Here is an 18,878-nt window from a genome sequence, read left to right as displayed (position 1 = left end):
CTTCAACGAACAACAACGCTATGTTCCTAATCCAGTCCCCATGTTATGAATGTTGTAAAAAACGTAAAGTAACTCAATACAATTGAGTTTACCTATACGTTGTATCGTAACACATCACAAACATAGTATAGCGTATTGTAAAATTAATTTTTAATTCAACCATGATCCACATCACTTGCATCGTCATCTTCATCCTCATCTTAGAATATTTGAAAGAGGGAAGGGGGTTGGGGTGGGGTAAGAGAGAGAGAGGAAGAGGAGAGTTCAAAAAAGTATATGCCAAAGAAAACCTTATATCATACCATACAAGGGTTCATACACTACCTATGTGCAATGCACTTACAAAATATGCTCGTATATCGTAAGCATACCATAAACCTATATGGTAGATATCGCGTATTGTACGCTACGGATAACATTGGTTCTAAGTCGCCATGTGCTACTAAATGCAAACATCGATATGACCAAGATCTTAGCCACATACTGAAAAAATTTGAACGGACAAAACTTTACTCTCCAGCTCGAAAAAAAATCTTGCAACCAAAGGACATTTACTGAACCCTGTGCCAGCAAAAGATGCCAAGCACATTGCCAAGAAGGGAATTTTTAATGTGCAGAAAGTAAATTAAAAACCAATCACCGAAATGTATTAAATGAAGAAGAATTTAGATATGTACAGGGACACCACTATACATGCAAAGCACTTGCTTTACACTTATCAGAAAAGTCACAAAAGGCAACAAGAACTATCTTCACCTTGCACCTTTCTCTGTACAAAGACATTTATCACGTTAGGTCTAAAACTACCGCTGTACATAGGCAACTAATCAACCAGCTCCCTTTGTCTTGTTTTCAGGATCAGGCATGCACCACCAATGTGTAGCGGTCTCTATCTACATCCACCTTTTATTTACATAAACCCCTAGCTACATTGTATTCACAGCTTATGTACGGAGTGAGAAGTTGAAGAATTCACAGATGACCTTAAGCTATGAAAGATGAAACGAACCCTGTCCTTCAGTTATGGCGTACAGCAGTCTCTCCCTTGCTCTCTCCTACAAGAGCATTAAATAGAAAAGGATTCAAAATTCGCAAGGCAAGGTGGGTTGTAAGAAGAAACATTAATAGGAAGAAGAGAAAGAATACCTTTGTAGAGTATGGAGGAAGTTTCAGATAGTTTGCACATGTCATCACACTAGGCAAATCCCAATCAGCATTGCTTCCAGAATTCTACATGAGAACAACCGTTAAGAAATGCATGTTCCTACAGACGTGCAACATCTAGCACAAAAGAGTCAGTTAATTGGCACACCTTACGGACAATCGTTAGTTTTGGGTTTAATGCTGCCAGACCACCAGGAGGGAGTCGAGGTGCACCAGTCACAAATTGCAGGAAAGCACTTCGCTCCTCATGCTTAAACTCTCTGACAATCTCAAGGAACTGGAACAAAATTTAGTAAGTACATATTTCAACAATCTATTTTGGCCTGATCTGCATTAAATGCCAAGTTTACAGAGACGTACATGGATGACAGGAAGACTGCTGGATGTGTAGCCATGGTCAAATTTGACGTGATCCAGGAAGGCTTCAGACTGCAAGAATGACAATCATACTTGGAATTAACAGTAACACAACAGACAGATATTAAATGGAGCAGAAGGCTGTAACTTCCAACATACCACCCAAGCCTCTTGTTCCCCACAAAGCATGCGATCAAGCTCATCCTCTCTGAAAATCTGAAGATGATGTATTGGGAAAACCTGCCAAAAAAGGATAATTGGATTGTAAAGGAACCACTTAAATCATGATAATATGTTGGTTATAAATGGGAACATCTGACTAAGAAGTTCTTAGTTTTCAACAACGAGCAAACACTACTAAAGAAATTGGCAGATTCATATCTCATATCCTTGTAGCTTGGCACCACCAGGGAGTCATCTTTGATCCCGATAGGCCAGTTCTTCCAACCACTATATTAGGTTATTCCCTCCTTTTGATAAGAAATGAGATGGATTAGCTGAAAGACATTTCAACAAACTGGATTCCCAAAAGCAAGAGAACAGAAACAGTTCTCATCTCAACGGGAGCTGATCTCAAATTACATAACATCGCTTTGTCCATTAATTTCTAGTTAGACCTGAAGTCTAAAGCTAACACAGAGCTAGTATCTTACTCCGTCCATCTCTGACCCAAAATTAAATGTGCAATGAGAAGAAATGTTTCAACTAAATTGTCAAAAGTGGTAGGTACAGTATAGGTGGGACAAGGTGCATTAAGCATCCAAAGGCAGGTAAAGTAATAAATATAATATTAACTTTTTAAATTGACAATGAAAAAAAACATTTCTCAATGAAAAACCTATGATTATCACCTTACAACAACAAACAATTAAAATGCATGATAGACCAACACACTGAACATCCATAACATGATAACAAACATAATCAAACGTTTGAAAGAAGAAATTTAATAAAGTAGAATTTAACATCACTGCTTTGCAACGTTATAGACCATGCAAAATCTTCTAATTTACTAAATGCCAACTATTAAATGTCCAAGGTTAATTTCTAAAACATAAAAGTCTAAAATTACAAATACAATTTTTTTATGAGTAAAAAATGAAAGATAATCCTCATCACAATCACTTCTATGTCAACATTATCTGCCATAAAACTGTCATAACCCTAATAAACACAAAAAGGCAGTATACACACACACGCGCGCTCAGACAAGGTCCTGCATTATGACGTTTAGAACTTTAGGGTGCCTTTCAGCCACCTAAAATTATTTTCGTTGAATCCAACCATCCAAATATACTTAGAATCTCCAGAACTATAAAGATGAAGAAAAAGAATTGTAAAAACCCAATGTAAAAATAGGATTTACAAGCTGACAAATCTAAGAATATAACAAATAATACACACATACACGCATATATATAACAAAATAGACACACACATATATGTAACATAAAATAACATAAAAATGTTCAAAATGTAATAGTATATGAACTATAATTCTAGCTATAATTAACAAGCAAACTAATGTTTTTTATCAAGCGAGAACTTCTTACAATATTTTCTTAAAATTAAAAAACTTTTTTTTTACTATTTTTCTAAGAAAATTAGTAAAAAATTCATGTGCCATCATTAGTATATTTTTTGAATTCCCAAAATTTTGTCAAGAAAAACAAACTTTCCAGTTAGTACCTGAGAAAAGCTCACAGATAAAAAGATAAAAACCTGAGAGACATTTGTGATTTGATATCTCCAACAATCATGTCATGTTGAAATAACAAATGCATGCTAAGCAAAAGGGTACAAGTGATAAGTGGGCAAGAAAGGGAAACGAGAAAAAAAAACCTCGTTAAATCCTGATTTAAAAGCTTCCACCTGTCTCCCAATCCCACTCTTCACCGTTGCATCAACAACCAGTGAAACATATTCTCCCAAGCAGTCAAGACTTACCTGCAGAGCCACAATTTATTAAAAACCACCGCAGAACTAAAAGCGCAATGTAATGTGGTGAACATATTACCAACTCATGCTCTGCTCCTCCTTTAAGGACATAATCAGGATATCCTGGCAAAGTAAAATCAAGACATAGATCCACAATTTTAGAACCCCCTAGCTGCAAATCAGCTGTCACTTCATGCCCGCTTCCAACAGTGTCTAAAAATTTCTTCCGACCAACAATAGCCTGGAGCTCTTCCATAGCTTTTCCCAGTTCAGGATCAAATGACTTTATGTCATACAGATCAAGATCCTGAAAGAACACAGAAAATCAGCTAACATGTATTACCCAACATTAGAACATACAGGGTTGACAACTACAACATTGACAACCTGGCCAAGGACAAGTCTGAGGAATGCTTTTGAAAAGGGAAGATCCAGCATCCGCCCATCTTGAAGTGCCCTTGCTACTACCTGGCCCAGAAGGAGAAACTTTTTTTCCACTTCAGAAAAGTCTGTACTGTGTAAGGCATCTAATGACCAAGGACGAGGAAATAACCCATGGGGAGGGGATATAAAATCCTCAACTTCAAAGCCTTCTCTATTAGTAGGTGACCAATTGTAATTGGTTCCTCTCCACATATTTATACTGGTTTTCTGAAATTCACGACTGACAAGTATATAGAACTCCAACGTTGGACCAAGACCTGTGCCAACTTCACCAGCAAATTCTACTTCAAGGATAGCCTCATCACGAGCATGTCCATCCATCATCTTCAAAGCAGAATCTAATATACAATCACGTTGAACTTGGAACTTTTTCTTTGGAACAGTACTAGCATGTGACCTCTCATTTGAGATATTAGCATTATTAGTACTCCCATGCTGTGATAAACTTCTGCACTTGCTTCTTAAGAAACCTGACAAACACAACTGAAAGTACTTCCTTCTTGCTTCAAAAGAAAACAAGAACGGGAACTCAGACACCAGCTGATTACACCAAGAGGGCAGACACCTGCTGTCTACACAAAAAGGATCATGCATCTGCTGTTCCAGTTTTTCTGTTAACTTGCTGCTGACAAACTCACTTTGTGGAATAGCAGGAGTACTAACTTCGAAAGCATTCAAAGTGCCTAAATTCCCTTCAGGGAAGGACTCTTCCCTTTCATATGACATCAAGTGGAATGAAGATCTATTGAGACGTTCTATTGTTTGAAGCAAGAACAGTACATCACATATAGGGTCAGGCATCCCAAACTCAGCAGGAAATTCCATTTTCGACTTTCTGATTGAAGGGACACCCTTCTGGATCCAATTTGCCAATACATGAATGAATTCTTGTCCACAATTCCTTGTTTCTGATTGTAAGGACCTTTTGAAAGAAATATGAAATACTTCATTCCACAACCTTGTGCTGCTCAAAGCATTCTCTTGCATCAATTGCTGGAGAATTGCTTGATACAGAGTTACAGAGCGATCAAGAAGCTTTCCTTGAAAGAAGAAATCCAATTTTGAAGGTGCATATTCCTTGTCAAACTCAGTAGAATCTCTTATATTTGCTGCACATTCTTTACTACGAGAGGCATCTTCAGAAGCAGTTCCTTCCAGCAAAAAGAAATGAAATGTTCCATGTAAATCAACACATTAACAACTAAAAAAGCTTCATAAAAGCTGCAGAATCATATATATCAACAAAAATTTACAAATTCCAAGAGTAATTTGCAGAAATTTACCTGCTTCCACTGTTTGTCGAAGAGCAACACCATTATCAGACATAGATACATATTCCATTGTGTGAGTTGTCTCTGATGAAACTGATGGCGTTCTACTTACACAACTCTACAGATTCAAGGACACATGAAGATTAGAAACACAGATAAAAACAAAACTAGCAACAGATGAAAGCCACATGAACATATAATTATCAAAAATTATATGTATGAGATAGCAGACCAAAGTCCCAACAGTTGTTTTTCAAAACGTCCTCCCAAATTTATGTCTTCTATTTCTCCTTGATACACAATGAACATTTTACAATATCTTTTTGTCTTCAGACGATACATACTTCAGTATACTATAAGAAAATCAACATTAAAGATTCACAAAACTAGATACCTAACACTCGGTTCACTTTCCTACATCTGAGTATCTTCAACCATTACATAGGCTAATTCAGACGATAGATGCATGTTAGCAAAATGTAGACCAACCTGGGGCCCTAATAAATCCGAAGAAACATTTGAGCAATCTTCTGTTGCTGGAGTGTGAACTTTCTCTTTGTCTGGCATATACTGATTAGTAGATTCTGAATGACGACCATTTTTGCTAATTAGAGGCCATAAGTAATCCTCAACTGCATCCATGCTGGCAAGCAGTTCAACTGTTACAACATTGGATGAATATTCATGGAAATACTTATCCTCAACGTCTTTCATAAAGCATACTTTCAAACAAGGGTAGGATGTATATCGCCCTGGAATATCAGCATAAGAACCTCTCGACTTTGGACGATCAACATGAACAACAGGGAGATTCTCAAGTGTGGACAATGCACTCAACAGTTTATCCACAATAACTGCTGAAGACAGATCTCTCCACTGTCCACTAGTAGAGGCAAAAGCAAGCTGAGCAAAAAAAATAAACCTCCTTTGAACTTTGCCAAAATAATCCAACAAATTATGATCAACTATTTTCTCTTTCAGATCCTTCCCACAGCCCAAATAATTAGTTAAAGACTTTATTATTCCACTTTCAATAAATTCGAAGGTGGACAGAGGATCCCCTTCTTTCAGTTCAACCATTAGCCTTTCCAAGATATCATTCAAATAGAGCTTGTGATCAGTGACACTGTCATCTAAGCAAGACTGTTCAGATAAATTTTTACAAAGTGCTTTCATCCTTTGAAGTTTTTCAGTTAGTCCAGCCCCAGAAATCTGCACTTCCAACGGAAAGTATGTCTCCTTTATGTGTTTAGCTAGGGTGCAAACCATTTCCTTATCAAGTTTACAAATCCCTCTTGATGATGGAGTGTGATGGGCACTGAAACTTGCACACAAACACTTCCTATCATCATTTGAGACAGTTTTCAGAACTGAGATTGCTCTTCTAATAGAACTATTAGGCTTGTTAACCTTATGCTTCTCGTTCAGGCAGGCTTCTGGCAAAAGAAGCATGTCAACAGCAGCTACAACACCCTCCTTCACAAACAATTGCACATAAACTTTAGGAAGCTTTTGCATGAGGTTATCAATTAACCGTAGAACAGGAATCAGCACATGATGATCCTTCAGAGCAATAACACCTGTCAAGAAGCTACCAGCACAAAACCATAAACTTATGGGCTTCTCCATTGATTTTCCTTCCACTAGCAAGGAAACAAAAAGGGAAAAAACCTTTTACCTACACATATTCTTGTTGGTAAGCATGTCCTGAAGCATATCAGATGTGCTATAATGCACCAATTTGTTCATGACAAGGAGGGATCCATAGCAAAGTGATAAATTTGCACCAGAACCACCTACCTATGATGACAGAAACATACACACATAAATGAGGAATATAAGACTACATCAAAAAAGCCACATCAAAGACTCTGGTCAAAAATCAAACTGAAATAAGAACCGACATGGATCAGGACAGGAAGAATATCCATTCCATACTGAAGAAGTCCAGGTTGATCCTTGAACTTATTTTCCTTGCAACATAGCATCTGAGTAGTTTCACCTTCCAGTGGAGGAAGCAACACATTTAACAAATTTAAAACAGCACATATCTGCAAATGAACAAAAAGTAAAAAATAAAATGGAATTAGAATTTAAAAAAAAAACCTAAAGAAACTTATAACCATGAAAAATATATGGAAACGTCAGATGAAAGGTAAACGTTTTGTCATTGAATCAGAGTATAACATCCAAAATTAATAGCCACACCTGAGTTAACCAAATGCAGCAGCTTATTTGGCGAGTGCATATGACACACATAAAGTGGGGCATATCAACAGAAAAGCATTACCAGTTCATTCCAAAACTATTTTAAGACCCCTTCAGAGTCTAAGGAATTGCTAGCCTGAGTTCCATTTGCAAACTTACCTCGTGCAAATTAAATCTGAGGATGTCCTCCAGAGAAAAAGTAAATGGGTCCTACAATTAACACAATAAAATCGAAAAAGGAACATGCAAGCAACAAACTAAAAAAATCTGAACAGGTCTTCAAAGAATGTTCTGCAAAACACATCTCTTCGCTATGAAGCGATCTTATGACATATTGAGCATATTATTCACCACAACTAAATTGAGACGCATATAGAAAATAATCTTGACTCAGCATTCCATACTCCATACCCCATAGAAGTCACATTGTATATCAATATTTGGATTTCCTGTAGGGCTGTACCTGATCAGAGTATACATCACCAGCAAGAGAATATGCTGCACCACAAGAGAATCTACAAGTGCTTAAAATATCTCTAAGGGTAGAGATAATGTTCATGTCCAGAAGAGCCTCTGCTGCAACAGCTGAGCCACAGGCAACCATGGAAAGCATTCCAATAAGGCCCTAGATGACAATCATAAGAATGCGTTAAAATAATTGTATAGGAACGACAATATAGTGTATCCTTATCAGTTACAAAAACACCACTCAGAGATTACAGTGAAAGCCTGCCGGTTGAGCACCATTTGACTGTTGATGGATATAGCATCAGTTGCTTGTTGGAGTAAACCAGGCTTGCACAGTTCATCTAACATATCATTTGAGCTACTAAAACATCTGATGATATTCACCAAGCAGGTAACAGCACTCTCTACAATCTGCAAAAGGCATCAACCAAATTCACTGTTACTAGATGCTCATCAGACACCTGGTTATAAAGAACATGAAAAGGAAAAAAAAAAAACACAAGAAATCTTACAATGCAATCATTGAGAGTACGCGTATAATATGCGAGAAATAAATTAGCCGTATAAAACGGCAAATTATATGCATCTTTTTTTAAAAAAATCCAGAAAATAAAAAATGTGAAAAAATGCATATTATACGTATTTTTTTGTATTTCTTATTCATTTTTATTTTTTTATAATTTTTAAGAATTATTAAATGTTTTAAATTTTTTTAAAATTTGCTGAGATTTTCACGAGATATACAACTTTGTCGTATTATACCCGAGAATTTCTCGCCGTATAATACCCGTACACGATATATGTGACAATGAATGAAATTTAATTTCATATCAACGATATCAGCACCTAATCTATGTGGTGTTGTTTCACTCAACCTCAAGCCTGGTGCTCACCAAAAATAGTTACTAATATATTTTTCAGAAATTTGTGGGAATGATTTTCGTAGGAGTTTTTCCAAAACGTGGTTTTTCTTAAACATCAGGTAAAACCTCAGATGCTTCAAAACTTGAAAAGTAGACAGACCAAGAAAAATTATTGATAACAAGTTCTCTAGATTTTTCCTCCAAACACATAATTACATTAAGAAACAAATAAAAAAAAGTATTTGAAAATATAATAAAGCAAAAAAATGCATGTTCAAAATATCAGAAAATGACATTTTAAGTCTCAGGAAAATACTAGAAATATCTCAGGATAGTGTAAAAAAAATCCACATATAGCAATATTTTACTAATACTATCAACTAGTTTCATAATGGGGATAATATCAGGATAGTTTCTATTTGTGACTACTTTACCAACAAAAGAAATACAGTAATTTGAACAAGAAAGGCCGGATATACAATTCTCAGATGATGGACATTAACGAGTTGTACATGCATAAAAAGAGAACAAGAGAGAGAGAGAGAGAGAGAGAGAGAGACCTTTTGATCCTCATTATGAAGCAGGTTAGACAATATAGGAACAGCATCTTTGATGCTCGAAAAGCTGTCAGATGGCAACCTTTTGCATATGGTTGCAACAGCAGAAAGTGCAACTCTCTGGTATGTGAAGCAAAATGTTCATCATTATGCAATTATCACAAAATTAAAGATACAAATGATGCATGGCATAAAGAAGTTTCATGTCTCATGACTCATAAACAACTGTGTAATTATGTTTCTCGATTCCTTTCACCAAACAATCATGAGGTGAAAAGCCCAATGTAGGACTTCTGTGGATAAAATATATCTATCAAAGATTATCTCAGAGCCCAATATTTTTAATATTTTTCCCTCCAGGAGATCCAAATCAATCACATTAAAAATTTAAAACTTTTCATTCACAGAACTTAGATGTTGGAACTACCTACGATGCTCAGACTTCCATGGTAATTGGTAAAGTTACACAGTAACCGCAGAGACAAGTCAAGAAAAGTTACTGCTGAGATATAACGACAACATAGGAAACCCTACCAATTATTTAGTGTTACACTGTTATTATTAACCATCCCCCAACCCCAAAACAAATAAATAAATATTATTTATATATATATATATATGAAGTGAATGAGGAACCAATTGGAACCTAAGAGTTTTTCTGGAGAAAAAAGAGAAGTTAAAAAAATAATTGGAAGCCAAGCATGTTTACAACAATATAACTACCCTAAACATGTAAAGAGAAGGATTAAAATGACATCTAACATAGTTGGGTTTGACTTAACAACACAACACCAAATATACTATGGCCTGCGGGTGCCAACAATTACTCCTAGGCACGTCATGTTTTTCACTCCTTGGTTACACTGAAAAGAAAGGCAAGAAAAAGGAGAACTTCAGTCGGAAGGGGAGACCCTCTCCCCCCTGCAGATTGCCTTCTCTTTTTCTCTTTTTCCAAGGAAAGGATTTAGCCTGCAACTACCATATATATATATATATATATATATATATATATATATATATATATATATATATATATATATATATATATATATATGGTTTTATGTAGCAGATATAATAAAGGATTATCAGCAACAACATTTTCTTTCTCTTGTATTTTTTTATCTTTTTCTGACTTCTTGCATTTATTTTTCAATCTTTTTCACACTCAATTTCAACCCTTGACCTAAGGTTGGACTAGCTATTGGCTAGCTCCAACTGCTTGATCAGCCACTCTCGTGTACAAGTAGATGCTTTCTCCCTCATTCAGTTTCATGCTTTATAAGTATATTGAGTAAAATATATAAACTCTTGTGCCATGCTTTAATAATGTTCTTCTCCACTTACAGTGAAAAGCCACTATTGGCCTCAACAGCTTCAATTTCTGAATGCAAAATTCTTCGCTCTTAAGCTGTTTTGGGCCTCTTTGATGCAAATCTTTCCAGAACGAATTGCAATTAACTAGTGAAGGTAACCTTAGAAAACATACTATCCTGACACCTTACCCTACTCTACTCCTTATCCCCGAGAAATTCTAAAAAATGTGCACAAGGAAATTTTGTTCTTACCTATTGAAAAACTTTCTTTTTTAGAGAGAATCCAAAAACAGAAAAGAAAAAATTGATGCAACCTCCAAAAACTAAAGTGTTTGACCTTGAAAAAAAAATGCTCAAAGTGGCATTAATTCATATCAAGTGACTAAATGGTGGAGACTCCTGACCAAGACCAACCAGACGTTAGAAACTACAGACACGTGGGAAAGCAGCTTAAGAAATTGGTAATGTCAAGACAATAGATCCCTAATGGCCATGTCACTTGATTGGAAACCTGAAACCTAACCCCTTGGTGAAATCATCATGGCTGGCACTTAGCATAATCAAGGACATAAAAACTTGTGCAGCTGATAATCGGAACAAAGAACTTAAGGACAAGCACCCTCAACCCAAAATAGAAGAAATGTATGTGTTGAGGGCAAAAGCCTCCTAAATGTGTCGGCAAGCTTGGCTGGAGTCAATGTGCCTAGGAAGCAAGGGCAACTTACAATCACTCCTAGCAAAGGGGTTTGTGACTCAATCACAGTTGTCTCTTCTATTTCCCATTTTTGAAACCCATAGATGGAGGGAACTTCTTTTTGGTCTACCGACATGCAAATTTTTACTACCAAAACAAGGCTTGACGATTCAATGATGAAGCTAAAGTTAAATCAAGAAGCTGACAAATTATTAAAAATATACAGATAACACAACCCAATGGAACAAACAACTGCACTAAAAGTAACACAAAGTTTTATTAATGCCCAAAAATGCACAGAGAAGCATAACCTACAGGAGGTGGTAATCCATCTCTAATATACTGTGCAATTTGCTGGCGTTATATCCTGCTATTTTAAAAATACAACCAATGCATCACTGTGATTAGATTGGCTAACCTACAGGAGGCCGTAATCCATCTCTAATATACTGTGCAATTTGCTGGCGTTATATCCTGCTAAATACAACCAATGCATCACTGTGGTTAGATTGGCTAACCTACAGGAGGCCGTAATCCATCTCTAATATACTGTGCAATTTGCTGGCGTTATATCCTGCTATTTTAAAAATACAACCAATGCATCATGGTGGTTAGATTGGCTATCTGTTGCCAACTTTGTGAGGCAACTGAAAGATCTTCCGCAACAACCATTTTGGAGATTCTCTTTCTTCAAAATTACTTTTGAAATAGTGTCGTCCACAATCTATATCCTCAAAATGTGGACCAATGGCACAGACTGGCAGCCCAACAGTTTATTTGGCATTATGGAGAAAGGCAGCATATTGGCTTGGAGAAGTCTATAACAAGCATTATTCCAGTTCGTCAATCACACATGTAGTCCTATTTGTGTACTATGTAGTATGTTCAATAAGCTAATAATGATTTTGATTGGACAGTGGCAAGAGGATGGGCAAGATGGAAATTTGGACAATCTGTAATCATAAGCCCTTTCCATCTATTCTTGTAAAAAAATATGCTTTACCATCTCAAAACCTTCATACATAATTACCATTAAGTGCAATACGCAAAATATTTTTTTTCTAAGGAGAATCCAATAACAAACAAAACAATGCTGCATCACAAATATTCGAAATGCACAGTTAAAATAACTCATACATAAGCATAAAAGTTTATTTTCCCTTTGTAACCCATAACTGATTAGAAAGGTAGTTTTATGCTTACTCATATTAAATGTTAAAATGGGCAAAACAGAATAGCTAATATGTACAGCTGTGATGTGCCATACTACCTGAACTGTGGTAGGAAAAAAGTCAATATACATGAGCGCAGCCATGATTGCACCATTACGAAGGCAAACAACTGCGTGATCATGGGATATCTTCTCAAGTGCTTGCAAACACTGCACACACAGAAAACAACAAATAAGAAACAACAACGACAGGAGATAGGAACATGTAGTGCTCTCCCAACGGCCAATGTCATGTTTCGTACAAAACCAAAAAGTGCAAGAACAAATACCCTGCACTAACCTGCTCTGCAACATCGATGTATTCAATCACCATTAAGCGTGCACAGAGTGTGGGAACAACATCATGACGAGAGATAAACAGAGAAGATAATGGCATAATATTGCATATGTGGGTAAATGCTCTGATTGCTAAAAGCATTATTTCTGGGTTGTCATGCTTTGCCAAGCCAATAAGAGTAGGAACCAATGACTCAGTGCAAGAAAAGCTAATTGAGTCTTCTGTGCATAATGACAGAACATCACATAGCTCAGTTAGGTTTGCAAGCTGAATATCCAGTGAAGAGACAAGCTTCAAACTGGAACAAATCTTCTTCAAATGACCTTTATTTGGACCGAAAAGAGAAGAGCTATTAGGATCATAATGCTCGCGCGCATCCAGGTAACCTCTATTTCTGGACGTTGCACTGTAACTGAGATCATCAGAGTGGCTAGGAGCATCATCATTTGTTAGGTCTGGCTGGTTATATGATAAAGAATTCTCAACCATTTCACCCTGAGATGAATCGTCCTCTCTGTCCCGCTCAGAAAGAGAACTGGAAGCTTCCATATCCAGCTCTAAATGTTCAGGTCCAGAATTTTTGGACACAATGTCTGCTGGAGCAGGTAAATTTAAAGAATCAGACTTGTACTCTGAAGTAGAACAGACTCTTTTATCTGCTGGAAGCACATCAACCATCTCTTCACGCTGATGATTCCGTTTGTCCATGCAATCAGACAATTTTGGATCTGAATCTTGGTGAGAGCCCTATTGCAAAGAAAGTGTTTTTTTAGCAAGTGAAATGTTTTGATTTTAGCAAATTACCTAATTTGATTTATATCTACAAAGCTAACAAGCAGATAATGTTTGCGCATCAGAAAACCCCACTAGTGATAAACAGCTAAACTCAATGGAAGAAAAGAAAAAGAAAAATCACAAGGTAAAATAAGTATTTATATTTTCTGTAACATTTCCAACCTAACCTCAAGAAGTCCACACTGCACGAGAACGTTTGTTGGTGACAAGCTTGTTACATTTGGTAGCTGTCATCAGATCTTATCTAGATAATGACATGAATCATGTAGTAAAATTATCATAAGTATGGATAATGATTCATGATGATGACAATGAAAATCGTTATAACCAGCTATATCTTCAAAATACGACCATGTCCTTTTTTTTGTGGATTTAACATGCCCTTTTTGTGCTCCTCAAAATTTTCTTAGGACCTCATTTTTTATTCTAAAAAAAAATAGAATAATTTTCTTTATAGCATTTATTCTGGTATAAGCAAAAATAACAAGATAGAAAAATACATAGAAAACTGTTTTTCGCATCGCCTATGTGGGTTCTGCCCCTGTTCATTTTTCAACTGACTCGCAAAGCATGTGAGCATTGCTCGTTCCCTAATGCAATTCAAAGCATACAATGGGCAAAGCTTTCAGCTTTGCAAGTGTTTTCTGCGCCATGAGCAAAGCCGTACACTTTGCAAGTCCTTTGTGGGCTTTGCTAATATCATGACAGATTTGTGAGTGCTTAGTACATCATGAGCACTTAAAAGCAAGTGCTTTGATCTAACGCAGGAAATTCAAAAAAAAAAAGATATAAATTATAGAATTTTTTTACAAATATACACCACCACTTGAAACATCAGTTTACTCAACTTGTTCCAATCGTTCAAAAGGGAGGAACACGTGTGTATATAGTCACTTCTGGTACAAACATATAGGTACATTCAGCAAGGTTCATTTGCAACAAAACAGCTAGACTGAAGTATTTTTGTTATGTCAGAAAGATGATTCTCTCATATTCAAATATTTTATGACATTTCTTGATCACTGATGGTTTCAAGCTTAAGAAACTCAACCATGCACAAATATGTTGTCATCCAACTGTTGGGTTCACATAGTAAACCAAGTAGTCGACATATAGGGTAAGTTTTCAAAGATTAAAAAAAAATAGCAAATGCTTGGTGCAGAACACGCACACACAGATATAGTCATAAATACTGGTGATATTTTCAAAATATCGTGTAAATGACACCCAAAAAGATTAATGATGATATCTTGAAAATATCACCAATTTCACTTTATATAAAGTATAAACATGTTTCAAATGTTTTAGCTTCTTTTAAGATTTTCATAATTATTAACTTTACAGTTTTACTAGTCTTTTGCAAGAAACATTAATTTCATAATTCTATCATTTTTTATATATATATATATATATATATATAATATATATATATAATATATATATATATATATATATTTTAGGTTTAAGATGAATCTGGTCACTGCTTTATTTTGTGGAGAAAAACAAACTTCCCTACTAAGAGCCGAAAAGAACCTGGCAAATAAAAGGTCGAGAAGTAGAAATGTGTATATATATAAATATATATATATATATATATATATATATGTGTGTGTGTGTGTGTGTGTGTGTGTGTGTGTGAACTGTGAAGTATGCATTAATTTCAATTGACTAATTCTAGACTATTAATTAAACAAGAGTTTCCGAATATGCATTAATTTCAATTGGTTAGTTCTAGACTATTAACTAAAAAGGAGGTTCACAACTCGAAAAGGTAATTGTCCACTATCTTCTTTCAAAAGCTATTTCAAATATGTATATATTTGAGTCATCTAATCATATCTATTGAATAGTGAAGATCAGCACATCCAAGCTGCACAAGAACTTGGAAGTAATAACAACATCAGAGGCACCATTTAAGCATGAGAAATAGATTACATAGCTCACAGGCTGTTCAATTTATAAGTGTTTTACGAAGTAAAAAAAATTGATAAAATCATTGTTGGTATTTTAACAATGTCACGGTATTATCTTAAAAAAACAGTTTTGGGGAAAAATATTGCAATATTTTTAAGTATAGTCAATTAAACAACTATAATGATATTTTTGCAACAGCCACAAATGCCATTCTTGAGTTTCTAACAGCCACAAGGTTTTTCTTGGGCATTTTCCACAAAGTTACTTTTCTAAGGAAAATTTTGTATATATGAAAATAAACCATAAAAAATAAAAAAATGAGAAACTAATTAGAAGACATAAAAAAAATAACCAGGTAAAATGATAAAAGTAATATTTTAATGACGTCAAAAATGATGATAAATAACTTAGTTTAAGTTTAAACTTTAAAGTTTAATCCATGTTGATATTATTGTCAAAAAAGAAAAAAATAAAGAAAAAGTGTAAAAACTGCATTTTTCCTTCTATTTTTAGGGAGGGAGGAGGAAGGGAAGGGGGAAGCGATATCTGTGGCTACGATTTCCCCCTTTTCAAATCTTTTTGTATGTAGTTTAAGTGTGTTTTGCATTTTTTGTTTCTTTCAGACATTTAAAACTATTTTATGTATCATTATGGATATTTTTCAGAAAATCAATAGTTATTTTTATTTTTAAAAAATTTAAGATTACTTTTTAGGTTTTCTTGATAAGAAAAAATAAAAAAATTCCAAGAGAACAAATATTAACGAACAACATTTGCAAACAACGAGCCAAACTAACGAATAATATTTTCTTTTTCAGAGAAACACTTCAGACGATGCAGCGTCGCAATATTCTCATGAGTGATCGTATTTCAGGAACCTTAAGAGTTTTCCACATTTCCTGGTTTTCTGTAAGTGAAGTTACCAACACCAGAAAATCAGTTTTCCTCGTATTTTTTGAAGTTCAATTTGCTATAGAACAAAAGTCCTGATAGATACAATCCGGATATTCATTTTCTAGGAAATCAGTTCCAAACCATATGGCAGCCACATATTAACACGTTTTCCAAGTGCACAAGAAATCACACCTACGAAAACCCGAGGACTTCTAATAGCAAATTCAAAATGACACATAATAGCAACATTTAAACCGACGATCAGCACTCAACTTTTCCACGTGAATGAGGAAGAAGCAAGACTTCATGATTTTCCATCAATTAAATCACAAGAACCCTACGATTAAGCCAGAAAAAGAAAAGGAGGAAAAAGAAAAGGAGAAACCTCTCTATCAGAAAAATGAACAAAGAGAACTCATCAAAAAGCATACGAAAAGACAGAATAATCAAGCTCAAAGCCAAAAACGAATAGTTGAGTATAGTCAAAAATCTTTTAGTGCACAGACTGAAACAGAGGAATAATCGCCCGCAGACTTCAGACAAGCTGACCCCGTTATCGTCTCTTGATCGCCGAATATGGTAAAACAACAACAAAAAAGCGAAGAAAATAATATCTTACCCGTGATTATTCAAAGCCTCGGTGGAGCTTCACCGGAGGCCGAAAGATTGCCGAAATCGCTCCGGAGATATCAGACACGGACAGAGAGAGCGGGAGAGAGAAAGAAAGGCGGTGGGAAAGTATCGGACGAAAAAGAAATACAATGATACATACTTGAATCGCGATAATTGAAAAGCTTTTCCCTCAAAGGCTCGAACATTAAGCAGAAGTCCGAAAATCAAAATTTTCAATCAAGGCCAAAATTCTTCTCATAATGCGTAAGTTGGGTTTCATTTTTCTCATATTTTTCACTGAGTACCTACCTCATTTGCTAAAATAACTGCCGAACGGAGACTCTGAATTTGGAGGCCGTTTTCTGTGTCAGGCAGCCACAGCCAACATGTAACCTGTGTTTCACCTTTCCACCACGGGCAGCATTTTCTTTTTCCTTTTTTTTAAGAGCCATTATTTTTAATATTTTATTTTCATCAGCCGTTTTTGACCTTTAACGTACCATTTCATGTTAAGGCCATACATAAAACCTGTTGTGGTAAAAATGAACTTCGCTTCAAAAATTTAAACAAATGTTTATTTAATATCTGGTTCTGGTATCCATTAATAGAGCGTCAGGTGTAAGGTGTACTGGTGGAGTCAAAAATTTCTACTTAAAAATCCTTAATAGTTGAACTTTGAAACTTTAAGTTATCAAGGCATTAATATGTAAATATGACAATTTATATGGACTGATATGAAATTATACACCCCAGCCCATGGCTCTGCCATTAGCTAGGTGCAACCTGTGGTACTTCTTAATCAAGTAAACATTTGTTCTGAGAGTAAGCCAAAGCGTCATAATCCACCGTCACCAAAAAAAAAAATATGAAATTGTCTTATTTCTTGTTTTCAGGGTCTATAGCTGTATTGGTCCATGGCGAAAAGGTAGTGTACTTTGATTTTGATATTGTGGTTCACTTGGTATGATTTAGGAGGATAGCATCCACCAAATTCGGGATTCAAACGGGGGATAAGTTTTTTCCAACTCCGAATCCGACCAACTACTATTACCCTAAAGGCTGAGTTGAGTTTTGTTTTCATAATTATCACTTACTTTGTTCCCCTATGATTAGAGTCTGTATAGTTTTTTTCTTTGTTATGTACTTTTTTTTTTCTTATGTTGAGTCTTTGCATATGCTTGTTTACTTGTAAGGGAGTAGCACCCTCTCATCGGTCTAAGTGTCATGTTGGAAATTCTGTGTTTTGGGTGGTCAAGATTATTCTCATTTTTTACCTCTCTCGTGATGTATAAGCTTTCTAAGAAAAATACATTACGAGTTCACTCTTCTTTCTTTATGCACTTTGCCTTTTCAAAGGATCTTTGCGCCCCTTTTGATGGTTTTAATGTTGATGGCATACTGTGCCGCACGGACCGAAGTTGTCAGCTCGTGACATTCTTATTAGGCTGCCAACTCTAGACAGATTGAAGAGATGGGGATGACATTGGCTAACAGGTGTGCCCTATGCACGAAGGTAGAGGAATCAAACCATCATGTTATTGTAGGCTGCTCAACTGCGAAACAAAAGAAATCCAACTATGGTTGCCCGTGCATTGGAAATTTAACTGGCTGGGGATTACTGGCGAATCTCCTTTCAAATTGTGGTGTGGCAACTTTGAAAGAGCAGGAACTTGATCCTACATGACAGTCATGGTCCAATGGCATCGGCTTCTCTTCAACACAGAGTTTGGCAACTCTTCTGTGATAGTTACAGAATTATCAGGTGGAGCAAATCGGGTAACCTTCTAGTAAGTGTGTGGATTAACACAGGTGTGATCTGTGTCATCAATGAAGCACGGGATAGGGACCCGATGGTGATTCAAATCATTGCTAAGAGAA

General features: G+C 35.7%; 1 protein-coding gene across 1 annotated transcript; it reads right to left on the bottom strand.

Moving 5' to 3' along the window:
* Positions 1-625: 625 nt before the first annotated feature.
* LOC116254271 (E3 ubiquitin-protein ligase UPL4) lies at positions 626-17,153 on the bottom strand. Its single transcript, XM_031629540.2, has 18 exons — positions 17,008-17,153; positions 12,789-13,532; positions 12,548-12,658; positions 9,274-9,390; positions 8,103-8,261; positions 7,846-8,007; positions 7,079-7,225; positions 6,853-6,974; positions 5,664-6,765; positions 5,187-5,292; positions 3,847-5,054; positions 3,539-3,766; positions 3,364-3,468; positions 1,681-1,761; positions 1,525-1,593; positions 1,313-1,441; positions 1,147-1,230; positions 626-1,055 (listed from the first exon to the last, which is right to left on the bottom strand). Exons 2-18 carry the CDS (start codon positions 13,491-13,493, stop codon positions 990-992), a joined length of 4,701 nt encoding a protein of 1,566 aa, XP_031485400.1. The 5' UTR covers positions 13,494-13,532; positions 17,008-17,153; the 3' UTR covers positions 626-989.
* Positions 17,154-18,878: the final 1,725 nt, after the last annotated feature.

This window comes from Nymphaea colorata, chromosome 5 (genome assembly GCF_008831285.2).
Source record: "Nymphaea colorata isolate Beijing-Zhang1983 chromosome 5, ASM883128v2, whole genome shotgun sequence".
Classification (NCBI taxonomy): Eukaryota; Viridiplantae; Streptophyta; class Magnoliopsida; order Nymphaeales; family Nymphaeaceae; genus Nymphaea; species Nymphaea colorata.
This window is presented reverse-complemented; position numbering and strand designations above follow the sequence as displayed.

Coding starts and splice junctions, on each gene's coding strand:
- LOC116254271 (XM_031629540.2), bottom strand. CDS start 13,493: ATGGACAAACGGAATCATCAGCGTGAAGAGATGGTTGATGTGCTTCCA. Junction 8,262..9,273: donor TTCATAATGAGGATCAAAAG/GTCTCTCTCTCT, acceptor TGCCTTTTGCAG/ATTGTAGAGAGTGCTGTTAC. Junction 1,056..1,146: donor TTCCTCCATACTCTACAAAG/GTATTCTTTCTC, acceptor ATGCTCTTGTAG/GAGAGAGCAAGGGAGAGACT.